Consider the following 22,618-nt stretch of genomic DNA (forward strand, 5'->3'; position numbering starts at 1 on the left):
AATCCTGCCGCTCTAGATGGGAACAGAGACGTGCACAATGACTGCTGCTGCTGGATAATTGTATTCTCCGGAAGAAAAAGGGATTTCTAGGGTAAAATCCTCGGCTAATAGGGGGTTTAATGTAATTCAGGTTATGGCCATGTAAAGGTCCTAACACTGGCCAAACATGGATTGCAACAAGGGGGCGGGGCCTGGAGAAAGATTAACATCAAACTCAACTCAAACGCGCTTTATTCAGGGTTATCTGGCTGAGTCTAGTGGACGACTAGGGGGCAGAAGAGAAGTTTCTCTCGGTTTGATTGAGGAGAGGGGGGGTCAAGGTTCTCAGCATCAGGACCTGGAGCAGCACAGGTATCGGTGGATTACACAAGTCAAGCAGTTTGCGGGAGATAGAAGATGGGAAAAGATGGACCTTTAACGGGTTACTGACAAACAGACGTTAGCAAGTGTTTACTCATTTATAATGAGATGGCAAGAACAGCACTAGAAAGAGATGAGAGAGAGTGTGAGATGGTAGGGGTGGAGGGAGGGAGGGAGGAGAGACCACAGGATCATCATCAGCCTTCATTAATCTGGGCTCAGACACGGGGCTAAGAGGCCTCGCAAGCACCGCGCCTCACAACTGGGTCACTCACAGGGGGAGGCCCACCCAGGCCATCATGTGGCGAAGCGTAGGCGGACGGCTATGCAAAGGGGGGGGGGGGGGGGGGGGGGGGTTCACACACACACACACACACACACACACACACACACACACTTGCACTAAAACCACATGGCCATCGTTCACACTGCGGGGAATGACTGGGGTTCAGAGAGTGAAAAAGACGGGGCCTCCGCCAGACAAGAGTGTTTACACTCAATCTCCATGATGTAGTCAGCAAGACGAGCTGCGTCTAGCCGCAGAACTTTCACCAGGCTCTCTAACAGAACAGACACACCAGCACCAACAGGTGGACGACAGGATCAGTGACGTGCTTGATGGCTCTACTTATTTACCTGTTATCTTTCTGAGATTTTTTTTTTCATTTGGTTACAGAACTGGTACGGGGCTCAGTAATGACTGAGCCGTGGCGCGGCATCATCGGCATGTAGTGGAAACGGGGCTCCAGTGACGTGACTAAGACTCCCGTCATCCGAGCGCTGGCGTGGCACGGGCTTCCAGTTACAGAAAATGTTTGTGTAATGACAATATTTCTTATTGATGATCCAATGGCAGCTCCGGCAGCCTGTAATAGCGACAGTAACACGGGCAACCGCCCGCCAGCGTCGTCCAAACTTGAAATATAATCTGGACTGTCTTACGAAAAGCTCTGCATCAGTTCAGGACCCTGGGAGGCTTTACATTTAGCTGTATTAAAAGGAGTTTCTGTTGTGTTTATCTCATGTGATATTCAAATGAGTAAATGTACTTTGTGTCCTCTATGAACTAGGTGCAAATGTATATGCATGTAGGGTATATTTTGCTTCTTCTTTTATATGAAATGTATCTTTTTCAACCTTTTCTCCTCGATGCTTTTAATGATTTATGGAAAGCACTCTGAATTGCCTTGTTGCTGAAATGTGCTATAAAAATAAACTTGCCTTGCCTTGCCTATGGTATGGCTGGCTGGTAATCAACTCATAAGCATAAGCTTTATTTAGCCTTTGGAAACTATATTTGCCAACTGCACCATGATTCATGGTCAAATCACTTTAAATCAACTGTAAGATTCATACAAGCTACATACAGTATACTGTATATCTGTGGCGACTTTTTCCAGTTCTGTGCGGTTGCTAGCATCCACACATAAGTTGCATCAGCTGCGAGGAATTCTGGGCCCACTGACAAAACGTGTCACTGAACATATTAAATCAAGAGGACTAGATGATAGCCCCGTTAACTACATACTGTTTGGACCCCACTTTGCATTGGGCTGCCTGAAACATCTCCACCATCGTCCCCCAGCTGCAGGGCCTCGGCGCGCTAATGAAGACCTCTCCAGATTGGGACATAGGAGGTGGTCAGTTACTAAGCCTGACACAGTCAGTAGGAGGTGGTCAGTTACTAAGCCTGACACAGTCACAGTATAATTTCCCCCCCTGGCCACAGAGAGCCAGACCCTGACTGGCCACAGAGAGCCAGACCCTGACTGGCCACAGAGAGCCAGAGCCTGACCACCACTTGAAACGGAGTGCAGTGCAGAGACAACCAGAGCGATGTTGTTTATTGGGGGGGCTCTCTCTGAGTCGCCTGACTGTCAACGCGCCCAGAGTCTGACTGAGCAGAGGGTCCTCACCCCTGTCTGTCACAGCACTGCTCATGCAGAGCGGGGAGCACAGTGTGTGCATGTGTGTGTGTGTGAGAGAGAGAGAGAGAAAGAGAGTGAGAGAGAGAGAGCGAGAGAAGAGAGAGCGAGAGAGAGGGGAGAGAGGAGAGAGAGAGAGAGAGAGAGAGAGAGAGAGAGATTAGACTGGCTGTGAAGGCGAGCAGAAGAGCAGAAATGAGCTCTCACCGAAGACGGCAGGCCAGGGGGTTTCCGAATCTTCTTTGGCTGGGTGTCTGCAGACAGACAGACAGACGTCACAGAGACAAAGGTGAAAAAGAGACAAAAACACAAATAAGGATTTAGTCATGACAGATTTCGCCGATGTTATGTCAGTTCAGGTGCAGTGGTTAGTGTCAGGTCTTGATATGCCTGCCTCAGTAGCCGCGTTTCCATTCCGGTTTTGCGCAAATTCTAAGCGAACTTTGGAAAATTCAAATTGGAATCAGGTGGGTTCCCATTAGCCGCTGTCAAGAGAATAAATAAAGGTTGCATGTGCGAGCTGGGGGTGAAATGAGAGAGAGAGAGCGAGAGAGAGAGAGCTTTGCAATGAATGGTTACTTGCCATAGGAGAAGTAATTATTATTATGTCATGTAATCTGCTGGTGGCCGTATTTCTTTCTTTCTGGTGGCGGCGAGTAAATAAATATCACAGGAGAAATGCGTATGGTGCGACGCTCGTCATGTATCTTGGAAACAAGTGGCACAAAGCAGTTGTGGGAGTGAGCAAAGGGCATTTATAAGGGACGGAGTGAGAGCCTTTATAAGGGACGGAGTGAGAGCCTTTATAAGGGACGGAGTGAGAGCCTTTATAAGGGACAGAGTGAGAGCCTTTATAAGGGACGGAGTGAGAGCCTTTGGGTGCAACATGTTCGGATCAGAACAGCGTTTGATCTGCTGCAGGATTATGGCGTCATTCGCAGAACACATGGCAGCAGACCGGACGAGCTGCCAGCTGTAGGGTGCAGCTCATCAATCATGTGACTTCAATGATCGCTATGTCAGAACTTATTACAAAAAGGTGTTTTCCATCCATTTTTCGAAGAAGGCAAAAACCACCTCAAGCGAGCATAAACTTTTTTGCAAAATTTAGGATTTTTTCTCTCTCTCAAATTTTGGTGTTCGACCTTTTCTAATGCGATATTTCAAAATGTGCACCAAAATACGTTGATGGAAACACGACCAGTGTGTATGTGTGTGTGCCTGTACGTCAGTGTGAATGAATGTTGCTGTGGATTCATCTGCAATCCAGCGTTGAGTTGAACTGTTTTTTGTTTGGGGGTGGGATTTTTTTTTAAAATAATAATGATTATAGTTCGGAAATAATACACACTGTTACACTGTCTTTGTGTGTGGGATCACAGAAGATACAGGGATATATGATCAGAAACACACACAAAAAAGGTGTGTGTGTGTGTGTGTGTGTGTGTGTGTGTGTGTGTGTGTGTGTGTGTGTGTGTGTGTGTGTGTGTGTGTGTGTGTGTGTGTGTGTGTGTGCTTGAAATCTCAACCCTGAAAAGTGTGTCTTGTTCAGTTCCATTACCTATCCCTCCATCAGGGGGCCTTCTCCTGGGGTTGTTGGGGTACGAGGGGTAGAACTGGGAGCCAGACTTCAGGCCAGAGGGGGACATGGCATCTGGGCTGGGCATCGCTATTTCACTTGGGAGGAAACCAGGCTAGAAGAACACAGGGAGACAAGCGTTTACTAAGAATACATTCAGCGGTGTGGGAGCGCACAGTGCAAACAAACAGGAAATGGAAAGCACCAATTCAAAGTGTTTCACATGAAAAGAGAAGTGAGAGAACAGGGCTATCTTCATACTGCTACTGTACCTACATGAATTTACAGCCGTGCAGTGAGATGCTAGGAGTTAGCCTAATGGGAACTTACCTGGCCTCCAAAGGGAGTGTACGGTGGCCTCTCATTTTTACCTGCCAAAGAAAATGCCAATTGTTTGAATGATTATGCAAGTAAAACACTGAGCTGTATTTACACACACACACATGTACAGACACATGTACACACGCGCGCGCGCACACACACACACACACACACACACACACACACACACACACACACACACGAGGTAATGGTGTGTGCTAGAGCAAATGAAAAGTAGGTTTTGGAAAGTAGAAAAAGTCCAGAGATGCCCTCCCCTTTTTCAGTCGGCTCAGCTGCCTGCCAGACAAAACCCTGGGGAGGCTTTCTGCTCCAGTGCCCTAACATCCCCAACACTCAACCAATGAACACAGGCACATAGGCATGCACGCGCGCGCGCACACACACACACACACACACTTTGCCGCCTAGATAACAATTTTGTGGTCATAAAAAAATATGCACAAACAGTCATATTGACCACAGTAAAAAAACATTATCATGTGACATTTTAAAATAACACTGGGGGATAGTACAAGCCCTAGTAGGGCTGTACCCGACTCAGAATTCTGTCAGTTGAATCGGAGTTCAATACGAATATTCGACTATTCCCTTTTCTTTTGTTGTTCTTTTTTTTATAAGACTATCAGGCAATCCATTGTCACGAGCTTGTTTGATTAATTGGGACTTGGTTTTACGGTATTAAGAGGCTGATACTTATACCAAAATAGGCTATATATCACAATCTATTGGGAGAAACCAAGCAATTATATGTATAAATCAAGACATTCAGCACCCCCATATAGCCGGAATGGAATGATCCTTGTTTCATAACCACCACATTTTGCGACTATTCGACTGTGAGATTGGCAGTCGAATCAGACTCCTTCGAAGGAATCAACAAATCGTTGACGAATCGGCACTCGTGAGTCGTGATAGCACACACACACACACACACACACACACACACACACACACACACACACACACACTATATAATGTTTTAAAATTGTGGCACTCATACCCGCGATCCCTGAACTGAGGAACGGAGAGGACAGGCCTTCATGCTCACTGTAGTGGGGTCCTTCTCCATAGCCCTATGTGGGAACAATGACACACACACACACAACAAAGTGATGAGCCAAAAGAAGAAGGAGCTATGCATCCACTAACATTAGGCAGACACACACTAACACACACAGACCTGCATAATAATAAGCAGTGCTTCAAGGCCACCCCCGTCTTGTTCTCACTGTATGGCTGTAGTGTAGTAGTGGGTACCCTCCCTCTGCCTTCCTGTCCAACCGACAGGACCCGTGCCAAGCGGATCTGCATCCGCTCGCTCGCTCGGGGGATCTCAAACACCGACTTTCTTAATTATCAACTTGTGGTAATCAAAGTCTGCCGCATCCATTTCACCCCCTGTTCCTTGTATTTACACAGAGTTGTGCCAAGACGGTTACGGCGGATGTGAAGCTGCAATTACCGGTGGGCTTCCACAGAGGTTCAGGGCTAGCAGAGAGCGTGCCAACGCACGAGTCTGAGCCAAGGTTATTAGGTAGAAAGTAAAACTACCACTTCAAATCAAAAAGGCACGCAGCATGCCAAAACACTAAGCTGTTATGGTGGCTGGGAGGGGGGGAGAGGGGGCGCGCGCGTGCTCCTCTGTGGCTGAGCGGACGCATTCATATGCGTATGACCGAGACAGCGTGTTGATAGTGTCATGCTATCAGATATTAATGTGCACATCTCAAAAAACACATTAAATGGTATGTACTACCTAGAGTGTGTGTGTGTGTGTGTGTGTGTGTGTGTGTGTGTGTGTGTGTGTGTGTGTGTGTGTGTGTGTGTGTGCGTGCGTGTGCATGTGTGTATGTGTGTTTAGCGCTTACCCGTCCTTGGTTGAAAGAGGGACTGTTCTGTTCTGCCGAGCCCCAGGACCCGGAGCCGCTGCGCTCATCTAGTGCTGAGAAAGACACGTTGTTAGATTGATAGGCAGGGAGACCAGTGCGTTACAGCTGACATAAACAAGGAGGAGGTTTGGCTACTGCTGTGAAAGAATGTTAGCATTCTCCAAATGACAATACAAGATTATGATCCTATGTGTCACTGCAGGTATGTGGAAATGTTGCGATGCCGGAATCGTATCAGTCAGGGGAACCTGTCAACAAGTCCCCCTCTAAACTAGGCAGTGTCATTAACTGGTCTCACTGGGCTTGGACCAGCCAGAACACAGAGAGCATCACTATTGATCAACAAGCATGTCGCTGTCGCATTAACGATGCGACGCAATGTTGGGCTATTCCTGAAAAACCTATGGGAGCTGCTGCTCAATATAGTCATTATCAAGCCCATCAATAAGTGCTCCTTATGGCCACTGAATAGTAGAAAACGATTCATAGTCTCTAAAGAAGCCCAATAGGATACAAAGTGCCATCTAAACCACATTTAAAATCCATTCGGTAAAATGGATCGAAAATAAAGACATAAACTAAAGACATACAACAAATGTGTGAAGCTCAAAACATTAACCAATATGTTTTAGGTAAACAAAGGGCCAATGTGTGGCAGAAGATGGGGGAAAAACACGTCCAAAAGATTGGTGGAGCAGAAAACTCCAAAATACCCTCATCATCCCCTTCTCCCTGTCTTATGCGCTAATGCTATCCAGGCTCTCTGGAGACACAAGGCTTAATTGCATGCTGATTTGCATAATTGTGCATATTAATGCAGTTTCCTTATGAATATTCATATTCCGCCTTTGATTTTTGCCTAATTAAAAAAATGTGTGTGAGAGAGCGAGAGAGAAAGAGTGAGTGAGGGGATGGAAGGAGAAAGCAAGGGGACTAGAGAGGGAGAGGGAGAGGGAGAGAAAGAGATGGAGGGAGGGGGAGAAAGAGAGAGAGAGAGAAAGAGAGGGAGAGAGAGAAAGAAAGGGAGGGGTGAGAGAACGAAAGAGAGGGAGGGAGATAGAAAGAGGGAGAGAGAGAGGGAAAAGAGGGAGGGAGAGTGAGAGGGGTCTGGGTGAGATCAGCAGCCTGGCTGACGAGTGAGAATGAGTGATGAGACTAACAGAGCGGTGCAAGCACCTACACACGCTGCGACAGCCCTGATCTATGGAGCTGATGCCAGTGGCATGGAGAATCAGGCAAGCAGGGAGAGGGGACCTCAAAAGACCAGCCTCCCTCACTGTCATATCTGCCCTGCTCAAAGGGAGGAGAGGGGACCTCAAGAGACCAGCCTCTCTCACTGTCACACCGGCCCTGCTCAAAGGGAGGAGAGGACCTCAAGAGACCAGCCTCTCTCACTGTCACACCAGCCCTGCTCAAAGGGAGGAGAGGGGACCTCAAGAGACCAGCCTCTCTCACTGTCACACCAGCCCTGCTCAAAGGGAGGAGAGGGGACCTCAAATTAGCAGCCTCTCTCACTGTCACATTGGCCCTGCTGAAAGGGAGGGGAGGGGACCTCAAAATAGCAGCCACCCTCACTGAGGAGAGGGGACCTCAAGAGACCAGCCTCTCTCACTGTCACACCAGCCCTGCTCAAAGGGAGGAGAGGGGACCTCAAATTAGCAGCCTCTCTCACTGTCACATTGGCCCTGCTGAAAGGGAGGGGAGGGGACCTCAAAATAGCAGCCTCCATCACTGAGGAGAGGGGACCTCAAGAGACCAGCCTCTCTCACTGTCACACCAGCCCTGCTCAAAGGGAGGAGAGGGGACCTCAAAATAGCAGCCTCCCTCACTGAGGAGAGGGGACCTCAAGAGACCAGCCTCTCTCACTGTCACATCGGCCCTCCTGAAAGGGAGGGGAGGGGACCTCAAAATAGCAGCCTCTCTCACTGAGGAGAGGGGACCTCAAGAGACCAGCCTCTCTCACTGTCACATCGGCCCTGCTCAAAGGGAGGAGAGGGGACCTCAAAAAACCAGCCTCTCTCGCTGTCACATCGGACCTGCTGAAAAGCCGGCCGCAGCACTAATAAAGCACCACCGTCAACCATGTCCAACGATACAGGACACTGGTGATGATACAGGACACTGGTGATGACACAGGACACTGGTGATGATACAGGACACTGGTGATGGGGTCGCTGCTAAATAAAGATGACAGACTTTGTATGACACGTCTGCCAACGCTTGTTGCCAAGAGGAGTTATGACAATTTAAAGCAGATAAAATCCAGTTCAGACAAAAGACAAATCTGAAAGCATCAACAATGGGCCAATAGTCGAGTTCTATTCACCTTATGTAGCCCCGCCCACTTGACCCGTTTGTGTTCTGTCTGAAATGCAAGGAAGCTGCCTACGGTGGCATTTCTAGGTAGGAAGTTGTAATTAGGCCGTCTGAAACCAGTTTGATACATAAGGTCACTGAATTTGCAACCTTTCTAGGTACCTATTTTTGGCAAATTTTCTAGGAACCATACAATGGTACCTTTGGTGGTTAGGATATCCCATAATACCATGCGACCCTTCCAATCGACAAAGAACAACAAAGCTATAGTGTAAACACAAGTGGATTCAAAGTTTGGCTGTGTTAAGCAGTTAATTTTGCATTATGGTAATGACAGAGCAGGGCTAATCTGATGTGTATGGATGTTCACTTCACACATAACACAATAAGCGTTTTGGCATGGAGAAAGTGCTGCCTGGAACACTTTGTGAGGAGAGATAAATGGACGGAACATAAGTTGATCTAACGTTAGCTTAGCAGCTGTTAGCCTACCTCAGTAACTCCGGCGGTGGTTGGCTGGTTAGCGCTTCTTTCGAACAGATAGTAGTGTTATCGCCATGAAGTTTGAATGAGTTTTATTGGGCGTGCATTATGGAGAAGCGTGCGTGAACTGTGTCGCGTTGTCTGATAACAGATGCCATCAGGGTAGAGAAGCTTTCCCAGCTCGTCATGAAAATGGTGGCTGGAGATATGCCCCCGTTAAATGAGACACAACAAGACAGACGCACGCTTCTCAATAACGCACGCCCGATAAAACTCATTCAAAACTTTGCACTAGTTTACTGACTGCACTGTCGTTTCCCATAACGTTAGCCACAAGAAATACAGAGAAAGAATCACGTTTTGGGAGACAATGGCTTCTTGGCGATCACTATTTAGCAGCTAAGGTAACCACTTGTTTGCAGTTTTCCCTCTTTGGCAGAACACCAGACGTAATCGGTGGGTTTACGTTACTGTAACAGTGATCATAAAGCAGTACGGATTATACCGGACATGTATTTGGAATATCTGAGCTATCGCTTGGTCCACAAGACTTGTCTGCTTGAACGAAGTGCTAACCGGCTGACCACCGGAGTTACTGAGGTAGGCTAACCGCTGCTAAGCTAACGTCACATCACCTTATTCATGGTCCGTCAGTTTATCTCTCCTCACAAAAAGTGCTCCAGGCAGCGCTTTCTCCATGCCAAATCCTTTCCTCGTTTTGGTCGGAAATAACGCTACTTCCAAACATGACTTATACGGCGCCATGCTGCCTGTAGCACCAGATCCACATGACGAGGCGTGCGTACCCTTTTTAAAGGGTTGGGGGTGAATACCCGAACAGCTGAAACGTCACTCGAGTAGTGACGTAATGAAGGAGTACTCTCGAGTACCCGAGAACTCCCGTCCATCCCTAATAGTAGGAAGCGTCCTACCTGACTTTAATCTGGACACCAGGCTAGGTTGCTAACTAGCTGCTACCTAACTAGGTAACTCGCTCCGCCGGGTCCGCCCGAAGCGCGGAGTAAGACTACACACAGCCAGGAGGATAGAATGGCAGAAGTGAAGTTTGTTTTTAACCATGCTTATGATTAGCTGCTGTTATTACGTCCCATATATTGGTGAATATGTAACATTTCGTTAGCTGTTTTTACGCTTTTAATTTGAAGGAGGAAAAGGGAAATGGTACATGTGTCAATTCAAACTTCTATCACTTCACACGTACCATTTCCCTTTTCCGCCTTCAAATTATAAGCGTAAAAACAGCTAACAAAACATTAGCCGGTGAAGCCTCAGACCTGTCTGGATTATAAAAGTAAGTAACGTTAGAGAAAACAGACATCAGCCATGCTGTTTTATACTAATTTATTGACAAATGCTTTGGGATTCAACTTGATCAAGCTTGGTGAGAAAAAGTCTGTCTATTCAATGGAAACAGCACCAGTGCGACCTGTCGCGTGCGATGCTACCTTCAAGCATGAAGACATCTGAAACGAGTTATTTTTAAGTCACCTACATTCAAATGAGGTACCCAATTAAGCAGGCACCTAATTAGGTAGCCAGGTGATAGGCAGCTTCCTTGCATTTCAGACAGAACCATTGTCTCTGGTCAAAGCTAGTGACTCACTGGAAGCAGGCTGCGGGGATATAGCTCTGCCACAGGAAGTGTAAACACAATCCGGTATGGATTGTGTTTACACTACCTGTTAGTCTCTCTAGCCAGTCTCTCTTCTACATAAGGTGAATAGCATTGCAACAAATAAACATATTTAAGTTTTAAGTAACTGCCACCAGACACTCATCTTACTTCATCCAAATTTGCTGGCAGTGGCATACATAAAGTATTTTTCACAAATACTGCACAATCACAAACGTCCACCAGGTGACACGCAAAATTATACATTATCACTGTCAATAAGTAATCTGCGTTGAGTAGGCCTAGCAGGCCAACAATCTGAGATTATAAGGTAACCTCATAAGCCTCACTACCATTTCCAATGCACCGCTCAACCTCCTATGAAGCCTCCATTTGGCCAGCGGGGGAGCAGAGGATAGAGAGAGAGAGCACGGCTGTGCAGGAGAAGTCTGACAACATTGTTTCACACTTAGTGGAGTAATTAACTCAGAGGCAATTAAAACAAGGTGGAGAGCTGCTGAGGTGACACTGAAGCTCAGCCAGCCTACCAGAGCCAAACACCACCATGCCAGAAGAGCGGAGAGGAGCAACGGGGCGAGGATAGCTATCTTTATATTGTTGTTGATCTGTTGCCATATAACACATTTAAATGTCACTGCTGTCAACCAAAAATTGCGAACAATCAATATCTTTTGAATGATAGCCAAAGAGATACACTGGTGACATAACAAATGAGTTAACTGAACACAAGTACCCAGATTTGCTTTGTGTCTATCTAGGGTCTAAAATTAACACCCACCAAATGCCAAATGGTGCTAAAATTGGTCTTAAATAAATAAATAACGTCACCAGCCAGACTGGCCAATAACTTTTTGAGACAATAACATTTGAAGGCTTCGGTTATGGTTTGTCCTTCTTTTTTTCTGCCTGTTCTAAAATTTTAAACACACTTCAAACTGTAGTGTGAATTCTTCTGCACTGTGTGAATTGCAAACTTGCACAAGTGAGCTAATTTTAAATTCTGATTCTATGTACGTCACGAAATGCCAGTGAAAGCAGATAGGGTGACAGATTTCTATGAAAGATGTATTACTGTGTATATTTATTCATTATTTTGGCCAGTATCACAGTTTTTCAAATTTACCAGCCTTTAGCAGGTGAAAAATTTTACGAGTTTATTTAGTATATAATATAGCATTAGTGCATATTCTCAATAGTTGGTGCATATTCTCCTCAATTATTAAATTTAATGAATGGTGCACAATGCACATCAAAATTCCCAAGGATATGCGGTTGGCAACCTGTTAATTATTTGAAAAGCACAGACAAGTTCTCTGGATGCGTATCCAAACCGATTGCATCCACCCAGAGTTTGGCAAGCCTAGTGTGAATAAACCTCCAGTGAAAGTTACAAAGCAAGACAAATACTATTGAGTCACAACCAGAGCCCAAAGAAATATTTATTTTCTGAGCCACAAAGCCTTCTCACAGTTGCAAGCTCAGAAAAGATCTAATTTAGTTGAAGAAGGAAGCCAAAATCCTTTGCGTCTTCTTCAGTCCCAATACTTAGGCTTTCCAGCTACAACACACCAATACACAGTACAAAGCAAGTGACACAATACTGTGAGAGTGTGCAGGTGTTAGTGCTGGGCAATTAACTGAAAATGTATCAAACCGACATTTAGAACCTCTTAGCGACTTACTCCTGTTCATGTTGATTAATTTATTATTAATTTGGTTAAAATGTTTCCCAATGCATGCGATCATGAACTGTCCCTTTAAATAATCTTAGGTAGGCGTAAACGCAATCCATACAACGTGACGACAAACTCCTTCTGTGATTCGTCTCTCAGCTTTCCTCTCGCTCCATTGTCAAGTGAAGCGACCGAGTGAGATGCAGAACGTCCGGTCGGCCCGTTTCAAAATAAAAGCCATGCCAACAAACACGTGTCCAGTCATATTTTTCCAAATAAATGCACTTGCAGTATTGACAAAACATGTGTTGTAACTGTTTTGTAGAGATGGGGAGGAGTACTCGAGTACTCCTTCATAATGTCAGTACTCAAGAACTCCTTCATAACATCAGTACTCGAGAAATGTTTCAGCTGTTCGGGTACTCCCCCCACCTCCACCCCTTTAAAAATGGTAGATCAACACATGCTGCTTGTCACGTGGATCTGGCGATACAGGCAGTATGGCGCCGCATAAGAATAATGTTTGGATGTATTTTGACAAAAACTACGAAACCACAATACAAGTGCAAGATATGTAAAGTTAAATTTGCGTATCAAGACATACCAGTTCATAATAGAAGCAGACTACTCAAATATTGAAATGACTTAAAATGCCCATCCCTACCGTTTTGTTTTAAGCTCAGTACAAAAGTGCAAAAGCCTGTCCTACACATCCTCCATTCACGAGTGCTGGTGTTGGTGCAAAAATCATACGTCTCCAATTTCAGCTCGGGCAGGCATTTGATTGGCTGTACGTCAGGCATGTGGTGGGAGTAACATGGGCAAAATGGCCGACAGCTTTAGATTAGCTAACAAGCTAACGCTAAGCTACTGATGTTATTAGACATGATAGACATAAAAAAAAAAAAAAAATCCGGGTTAGCGGTTAGGTTTGGGTTAGACACTGTTGTGGACCCCGAGCCGAGCACTTCCTGTAGGGCGAACAGAATCGGTAAATCAAGTAGATCCAGTACCTACACTGTCTGAGGAGAAAGATGACATGAAGGTGACTAAAACATGACAGTACAGACCTTGTCAGAGAACTATGAGGGCAGCGTTAAACAAAAAGCAATGAAGCATATCAAATAATAATCATTCATTAATCACAATCAAGGCAAAAGTCTGAAATAAACGTGATATTGATTTGAAGTCGCATCGCCCAGCCCTAGTATGTGTATACAAGTGAGTGTGTGAGCGTGAGAGTCAAAAGGAGCGTGAGTGAGTGAGTGAGAGACAGTGAGAGGCCGCATGTGTAAACTCGCAATGTTGTTTGTTGTGATGGGGGGGCAAGCCTGTCGTATCGTGTGTGTGTGTGTGTGTGTGTGTGTGTGTGTGTGTGTGTGTGTGTGTGTGTGTGTGTGTGTGTGTGTGTGTCGGGAGGGTTGGAGACATTGGCAGCAGCTGCAGAGGTGACAGAGGGGACGCCTGCCTGAAGGCTTGTGGGCTTGGCCAGCTCCCACCACACATCGTCACACTCTGCCTCCCCTATTTCTCCAACATCCCGCACTTCCATCCAATCCTTTCCTCTCCACTCCACTCCTACCCGAACCCCCACCCCCACCCCCACACATGCTCTGGCCACTGAGGAGGGGAGAAGGACGCCTAATGCAATTAGCACCCCTCTGAGCACTTTTGTGTTGATGAATAGAGGTGGTCTGGTGGGCCACTAGGCAGCTCTCTGCTGTTCCCGCGCTGCTGGCTCTCCTAGCATACAAGCCGCCAAGGTGACGTCATAGATGGACGTTGCCCTGCCTTCCATTGTCATCCATGCATTTCGGCCATCAATCGTTTTCATACATAATCGTGTAATAAGCAATGCTGTAAATGCAACCCTGCACCTTAGGACTGTCTTTAGTGTTTAGTTAATATATATGGGAGACACGTAATTACTGTATTGTTACCTATTATTGTAGTAATTATTGCATAATCTATAATGCCACTAAGTATAACATTAGTCCACTTGTGTAAACCTACATGTGGCTTACAGATACCATTCCCACTCTATGAGATAAATCCTTTTCCATCCATCTTGCCCCTTGGACATTATTCCCACTAAATCCCTCAAACAGGCCAATGGTACAGTTGGCACCGAGACCGAGACCCAACAATGTGTGACCAAAGCAGGCATACAATGGAAGGAATAATGTACACCGGCATCTAAAGCGCCTCTCTGTTCTTCTTCACCTAGAAAGACCGGGTACTATGTCTGTACTATATAACATGATACAGATCTAAGAAGAATTCTTGGCCTGGAATTTGTGGATGTTAGCACTTTGACTCTCAAGTGCTATTAGGGGGTACCTGGAGTTCTCTGAAAGTTAAATGTGACAGCTTGAAGTATCGCATTCAAATGGGTGTCAATGACCAAGGGGCACACTTTAGGACTTGGTGAGGAAGGGGGGGGCTGCAGGAATTAACTCCTCACTGCTAAGTAATTGGCTGCCGTAATAGAAACAAACAGAATCCTGCCTTCCACAGGGCTGATCCCTCTATTCAACAAGCTCTCTCTTCCACTCTGGCCACTCGCTGCATGCTGGGACAGTTTAAGAGGCTGCGAGCTGGGGGTGAGGGGCATTGTCTCGGGCTCGAGCCATTTCCTGCAGATCAGTGGGGGTAAGAGCCCTGTGCCGTGTTGGGGGAGGAGTGTTTTACACTTCAGGGTGGGGGAGTCGTTTCAACTCCATAAGCCCCCTTTTTTGCCTTTGTTCCTCGGCGGCTGAGTTCTCACTCTGGGGAACGTCGGGGAGTGTGACTCGATTTCACACGACAGGTTGGCAGGGTGACAGAGGAACGCAGCGACACGATTGGCTAATAACATTCAGGAAGAAGAGAGAAAGGCTCGCTCAAAGGCTTCAGGTGTTTTGGAGCAGAACACTGAACAGGCAGTTTACACTTTAAAATGGTGAAGTAAAGAGAGACAGATTCTAAATAAATGACAAAATCATTGTGATAAGAGGGGTATTGAAATTAATAAATGTGCACACAATAGTCTCAATTCTTTATGTTAATACTATCTTCTGTCTTCTTCTGTAGGTACCTTTACATTTTAATCTACAGTTCTATGCTTCTGTTTCTCAAAAGAAGTGTCATACAGTTACATCAATGCCGAGGACATAATAGCTCACAGCTCATGATGGATGGATAAAAGCAGAGAGTGTAAACAGGAGAGACCACCACACAAACAGGCACAGAGCAAGCTGTTGCATGTCCCAAAATGAAAAGTACCAGGGTGACGAGCCCGATACAGTAAAATAAACAATTGCGTCCCTCACCCTGCTTAGGTAAAATACAGAAACATTACTTCCTGGACACAAATGATCCAGAAATATCCATTCTCATTTTCCTACAAGCATTTGCCAATTCCTACCAGACATAAATTGTGAAAGTATGCTGAATGCAGTGAATTTCTCTTTGATGTGGCCAATACAGAAATGAGGCTTTGTTGATCTATGATCAACAATACACAATACATTTAGTTTTGCCAGAAGGCGCACACAGCCACAGAATAGTCGTCTCAAGTGTAGTCGTCATTTCAGGGCTTTTGGATTATATCCGAATGCATTTGGATGCTGTATCCACCCCCACTCCCCCACTGGTGATAATGAAGGCTTTTGATCCCATTTTGCCAATAGTTCTGTTCTTAAAATGGGTGAAACAATGCAAGTAGAAATTGAATAATTATACCAAAGTTATTTTTTTTTTTACATGTTTCTGAATTAAAAATATATATATTTTTCTAACAACCATGGTGTGGATGTTGCATTATCCTCCCTTCACAAAGACACAAAATGCTGGAATGCTAAGCTAACTATGGTCAGCACCCCCCCCCCCCCATTGCCGCTTCAAAACCCATCAGAATCTACCTCCATAAATTAAGAAATACATAATAGAGGAACCCCAAAAGCAAAAATAGACTCAATATTAGTGCTTGATCAATTAGGCAATCATTATACCCCTATTCATTTTTGTGTTAGACTGAAAGGGGGTGGGATCTGGAATCCCTTATTTGGGCCTACAAAAAATGATGTCACACTTGAGATAATATAACAACAAAATAATATATATATATATATACATATAATTCAACATTGAGCAAGAATTTCTTTAGACTCATTGGTGGGATAAGTGAATATGGAACAAAATTCTATATTCTGATGTGGGAATCTTACCTGATCCACCAAACTGGCTGCTAGCGAGTGTTGTTGGTCGGTTCTTGCCGTTGGCTACAGGAGGTGCGAACATCTACAAGAGAGAAGGGGGAAGATAAGTAAGAAGGCACGGGAAGGCACACTTCACACATCCTATTTCTACTAATAAGCGAGATCACATACTTTGTCTTTTCAGTTGTTCCTATGTGATTTCTATTGAATTATGTGTGTGTTTGTTTGTTTTTCTTCCTGTGGAAAAACAGCCTAAATAAACATTTATGGAGTGTCAGTCTAAAAGTGAGATATAAGCAATTTAAAAAAATGTGATGCCTCCACTGACAAAATAACTGCTGGGAAAACTTGTTAGTAGATACCATCAAGTTATTAGCATTTCTGAGGTCCTTACTTGCAAAATAGTAACATTTCAAAAAGAAGTCACCATCTTTTCTTTTCTCGTTTTCAACAATAACAGGTGACATTTTCCCCAAAATAAATACACAGCATTTTAAAATGAAAAATACTGTAAATGAGTATATTCAAAAAAATATCTAAAAATGCATGAAATACTTTGGCTATAAGTATATTCATAAATATTTAAAGGCATGAATAAACAGGTCAAAGTCTCAGATGAGGCCACAGCGAGACTGTGGGCTCGACATTGTGGCCACAGTTTGGTCTAAACGTCTGCTGAGGGCCGTCTTCCGGTAACATTCATCAAACTCCACTGAACCAACCTTTCTGTATCTAGGCCATCTATACCACAACCCAATCTGCCACCACCGCGTCTGATCAGTTTGTTTTACAGGGTTTGGCTTTATAGCAGGCTGAGATCTGATTTGGAGACTTTCATTTTTCTATTCGTGTTGGTTCCCATCGCATTTGATTGTCAATAACTCAAATGTGTTCAGTTTTTGCTTTTTCATGTCCAATCCATTATGTTCACTGGCTAGCCAGCAAATAAACAAAGAGGACAAAATTTGGTTGTACAGTGTTGACAGTTTCTCACCCAATTATCAATGTCATATTTAGACGGAACATCTGCTCATAGAAACTGGCAGCTGATCAATCTGAGCATCTCTAACGCGAACGCAACCGACTAACGAGCACCTCCTACAAAACCCCCATCAGAACAAGGAATGTCCCCCCCCCATCTTTCCTTTGCATACCGTTAGTGTGGCAAAGAATACAACTACATTAACAGAGCGATTGACTGCATCCAGCATGCCATTATAACACACAGGTCCATTGGCAATATCCATGCCCTAACAATCCATTTAAATTCACTTTAAAATAAGACGAGTCCTGACAGTTCCACAATCTTACACATGATAAGGCTCCAATGACTCAAGCAACGCTTTTAATACCTCAGTGTTAATCAACTGTAGCTAGTTAAAAGAAACCTCGTGGGACATTAAGTCTGCTGACAAACATTTCATTCATTACGATTCATGGTGGGGAATTACCTTTTGTCCCCCAATAATAATAATTATCCTGAACGGACAATTTAGTATTTGCCAACTCTTCAATTTTGGGGGGGGTGGGTGGTTGGGAGGGGGGGGTTGGATTGCCACTGCTCCATTGGGCTTATGAGATGTGTATGTCAATGCAGAGCTCAACAAAGGCTTCAAAACAAATGAAAAACACAGGTAAATAAAAGCCAAACAGAATAACTCCAAGCACTCTGGAGAGAATACGTCTGAAAGCATCTCCGTGAAAATCATCAGCCATCAAACTAGGTTTGCCGTGAACAAAACACAACTGACAAAATAATCCTCCTAAAGACTGAAAATGTGACACAAAGAAATGCATCTCCCCAGAATAAAGCATAAGCTGTCAGCTCGGCCCAGATCATATAACGCAATGTTTACCGATTGAATTTCTGTTAACAAGGCAAACGGGGGTAAATTTGGTTCTGGGACTAACACCACAATTACTTGCACTATTTTCTGCATTTTTAAAATGCCGCTAAGTTAAATTATGTGTGATTTACCTGGTATTCTACATTGTCTGTTTAGATGAATACTTCATTTTCATTGTCCCTATTTTTCTAACAGTGGGTATAACATCCCTGTAGTCAAGCTCCACCCCCCCCTGATGTATGAATGAATGTAGCTGAGCATTGTATCACCTACCCAGCCGACTAACCTATATTTAGGCCCTGAATGCATTTATAAACAGTGAACCTGAGGTATAGCTGTATTTCCTGGCCATGCTTTGATCTATTCAGTGCTAGCCCGGCCATGCCCAGGATGAAGGATGGGGGAAAAAATCTTCAGTGGACTCTACCTATTGTTAAACTGCATTCAAATGTACAGTTGTAAATCTTGAAAAATTAATCTCCCCACTTACTCCCGCCCACCCCCCCCCACCCCTACCCCACTTTTCTCATTCAGACCTCCACTCTCCCTCCTACTGGCACCCAAGCCCCTACCCCACTGTCTTCAGCTATTCCTCCCCATGCCACCCACATCCCACTGCCACCCAGAACCACCCAGGCTGCTCTCCCACTGTCTTACCGCACTGAAATCCAGGAGGTCGTTGAGTTCCTTGTCAGTTCCCACTGCAGCCATTCTTTGCTGCTGCTGCTGCTCGTTCATACCCTTCAGTCTCTAATAAACCCTACGAGAGAAATTTGCAGATGCGGGATTTTAATGGCACCGGCGAGTAACAAACACACACATTAAATGTGGCTCTTAAAAAAAAAATGGGGAGGAAAACAATGATGCATAATTTCAAACTACCACAGGTTTGTTATATCACTTACAACAATCATGTAGGCGAGTTATTCTATAAACATGCCAATGCTGCCTGGGCTAGGTGTTGCACTATTCTTAAAAAAAACAAATGCCCCTTACAAAGCAAATCCCACCCACCCACCCACCCCACCTCCCACCCCCCCAACCACAACTATTCTATCATGGGAATTCAAATTTGAGATTTAAAAGTATCATATCCATTCACGTCCTATGCAAAAGAAATGTGCGCATTTCAAAATTTGCAATATGAAAATCAACGATGATCCATTAAATCTCAGCCAGCCTAAACCCAAGTCATTTCCATACTGACATACAGACTAACACGGGAGACAACATTAGGCTATTTAACACTATTGACTCCTTTAGGCATGTCTACTCAAAGATGCTAATTTCCCTCAGACACTGCCTTGCCATCCAAGCAGTGGAAGAGACACTGACATGAAGTGATGAATACGCTGCCTTCAGTCAAATCACTACCAAGTAATCACTTAAAATGTGTCTTTCTTTTTATGCAACCCTGGCAAATAACACAGCCATATGTTGATCATTTGCTACATAAAAGAGAATGTAATATATTTACAATTACAGACGTAATTGGGACCATTGTTAGCCCAAGGAAATAGGGGTGAAAGGCAGAGTTAATGACTGTATGCAAACACGTCATTACCAAATTACCATATGTCAACTCAGAAGGAACCTTGTCAAATGACACAGAGCTTCAATGCTGGATTTACCCTGTGTTTTGCATTCCAACGCAAGCCTGAGGCAGCCCTGTGATGCCGAGCAGTGGCTCTGCAACCTCACTGAGAACTGGTGGTAAGGGGAGCGAGTGGAGGAATAGAGGCACTTGGACACCAACAGGTGGTGTGCTTTTACAGCCTCTTTTGTAATCCAGCACTAGCACAAATTGTTGTTGCAATAAAAAAGGGGGAAAAAGAAGGCCTTATAGCAAATGTAATTTATAAAATGTAAACACAAGGAGATCAGAGGATTCAAATGACCCCGGGAAAGAGTTTCTCACCTGAGGATCACGTGAATACAAATTATAATGGTGAAAATTAACAAGAGTGTGACACGTAAAATCCCTTCTCCCACAGGTATGAAAACTGACACACGTCACCTCATGGGAGCCAAACGGGGAGTCTGGGTTTAGTGAACTCAGGCTAGCTGAACTAATTTAACCTTGAGACAAGGGAAGGAAGTAAGCAAACACAACACACTGCCCCAAGTGTAAAATAGTCTAGGAATATGCCTGCCATTGCCTTTCCAAACTTTTGGATAACATGGCTAACGGGAGGACAAATAAAATAGGTCAAACACACCACTATTCACAAATATAATGGGCACATGATCTGCCAGTTAAATGGAGTGGAGAAGGAGTATGGGGCAGCTTATTGTAACAAAATGGCATCTTCAGCTGGATCAATATTTGAAGGAAGCAGATTAGGGGTCTTTGTCACCCCCACACAAGGCAGAGAAGGCAGGTCACCCACCACCAAAGAGCGGAGGGTGGTAGCCTCCAGTGAAACAAGCCATTGGGGAAACGAGCTAAACAGATGCTGTGCAACAAAACTTCATATTAGCACTAACTTAGTTCATGAAAATGATGTGTGTGTGTGTGTGTGTGTGTGTGTCTCTCTCTGAGTTATTGACCACGTTTTGCAAACATAAGGAGGATGGGTCAAATTAAGTTCCCTTTACCTGTTTAACAAACCTGTAATTAGCGTTACTACTATGTTGACTTTGAAATATGTTATCATTAAAAAGCACAATTCTGTCCACATAGATAGACTATGGACTATTTTAGTTGTGTTATTGTTCCTAATAAAAATGTAAAAACAACAAAAAGCTAAATAAAATACTATGTGTTCATCTAATTGCTATTACTGTGGGAACAAGGACGTTCGTAGAGTAGAAAGGCATGTTCAACAGTTGCTACAAATAATAGGCCTTTTGTACAAAAGAAACAGATGTCAAACGACTTCCACCAAAAACACATTAGTAAACGTGCCAAAATAATAACCACCGAGTCCAAAGATTTTTAACAATGGCTGTCAACATCTAAGCTACTCCAGGGGTGTATACTAGCTACATTACTAGATGGTCTCGCTTTGGCTAACGTTAGGCCACAACATCCAGGGCCAAGCTACTGCTGACAACTAACCCATTCACGATTTATTTTGAAACATCTCGAAAATTATCCTGGGACCAAACACACGATAATCTCAAGTATCTCTTCCTACCTATAGTGAAAAGAAATGATGCGTAAAAGAATCCCCGTGGCCTGACACTCGAGGATAAAAGCAATGCTCCAAACTTATGCAACCAATATTGGGCTCTTTTCTTTCAGATATTAGGGTTCAAGTCTTGCATTATGAGGGAGTTCAGTAAAGGGGACGGTGGGGGTGGGGGCACAAGGAATTTCCTGCCAAATGTGCAATAAAATAAAGTCTAGCTTGGGACCCAGACACTGCCATAAAGGAATGTTTAAAGGGCTAGCAAGGCGTTTTTATATCAACTTTGTTTCTGGTTGTATGGAAAATACTTGTATAACAGAAAGTTTTAAATGCTCGCCAACATTACTCAACGCAAAGATTTCATATTTCCATATATTGTCTAGTGTGCAAGTAGGCTAGTCGAGACACACGGTGCAAATCAAAACGAGGCTTGACGCTATTAGACGGGACTAACATTTAGTCGAGTCTTTTTGTAGAACAAAGGAGTAATTTCCTCCTCTCCGTGGTCGATGCGGAGACCATCACACACTTGGCTCGCCACCTCAAACCAGACAAAAACTTAGCTACATCCCCCGCTTTAACCACACATTCCCCAAACTTTTCGAAAATTGCAGGCGTCAAAATGTATGTCAATGAAACCTATCGAACTCATGCAACTTTCCCCCAAAACAGTAGTGAAAGAATTGTGTTTTACCTCTCCTCTCCAAATGTGTGATATCCAACAGTAAAAAGAAAAGCGGAGAGACTCGCAAGGGGAAAAACATAAAACTTCAAGAGAATTTCGACCTCAGTGCATGAAACGCATTGGATCACAGTAGATGTCTTCCTTTTGTCCTGGTAAGCCTGGTTTTCATACAGCGCCCACGTGTTTGATACAATGTAACAAGTCTGTGTGCAAACAAATCTATTATAGTAACTAATCTCGCGTCTTCCTTTTTTGTTGTTACAATTGAGATGATTTCATTCTTCTCGTAGACATCTTCACCACCTCCGTCCACATTGTCAGACGCAACAACGTATCCCTCCGCATAAAGTGAGGGCCTCAACGCCAGCGGTGTCCAATTTCAAACGCCTCAAAGAGACTGGCTATTTTTACGGATAAGGAAATATAGCGTCAATAACTTCCAAGCGCCAAATCGATGTATCGGTGTTGTGTTGAAGCTCGGTGTCTCTCCGCTCGTGCTGCAATCCTCAAAATGTAGGAGCGCTTCGGGCAC

The 22,618-nt window shown here is 44.4% G+C and overlaps 1 protein-coding gene across 3 annotated transcripts in view; it reads right to left on the reverse strand.

Annotated features, from left to right (window-relative positions):
* tcf3b (transcription factor 3b) overlaps positions 1-22,400 on the reverse strand; it is a 38,118-nt gene extending 15,718 nt beyond the window's left edge. For 2 of the 3 annotated variants that reach the window (XM_083648196.1, XM_083648195.1), the window contains exons 1-8: positions 22,096-22,400; positions 18,925-19,027; positions 16,430-16,502; positions 6,075-6,148; positions 5,207-5,279; positions 4,195-4,235; positions 3,847-3,979; positions 2,493-2,539 (exon numbers count right to left, since the gene is read on the reverse strand). In XM_083648196.1, coding sequence (XP_083504322.1) covers positions 2,493-2,539; positions 3,847-3,979; positions 4,195-4,235; positions 5,207-5,279; positions 6,075-6,148; positions 16,430-16,502; positions 18,925-19,005 — 522 coding nt within the window. In that variant the 5' untranslated portion in view covers positions 19,006-19,027; positions 22,096-22,400. The remainder of the gene's footprint in view (positions 1-2,492; positions 2,540-3,846; positions 3,980-4,194; positions 4,236-5,206; positions 5,280-6,074; positions 6,149-16,429; positions 16,503-18,924; positions 19,028-22,095) is intronic. The other variant, XM_083648197.1, reaches the window with a different exon arrangement.
* Positions 22,401-22,618: the final 218 nt, after the last annotated feature.

Source organism: Poromitra crassiceps, assembly GCF_964638095.1.
Source record: "Poromitra crassiceps genome assembly, chromosome: 12".
Classification (NCBI taxonomy): domain Eukaryota; kingdom Metazoa; phylum Chordata; class Actinopteri; order Beryciformes; family Melamphaidae; genus Poromitra; species Poromitra crassiceps.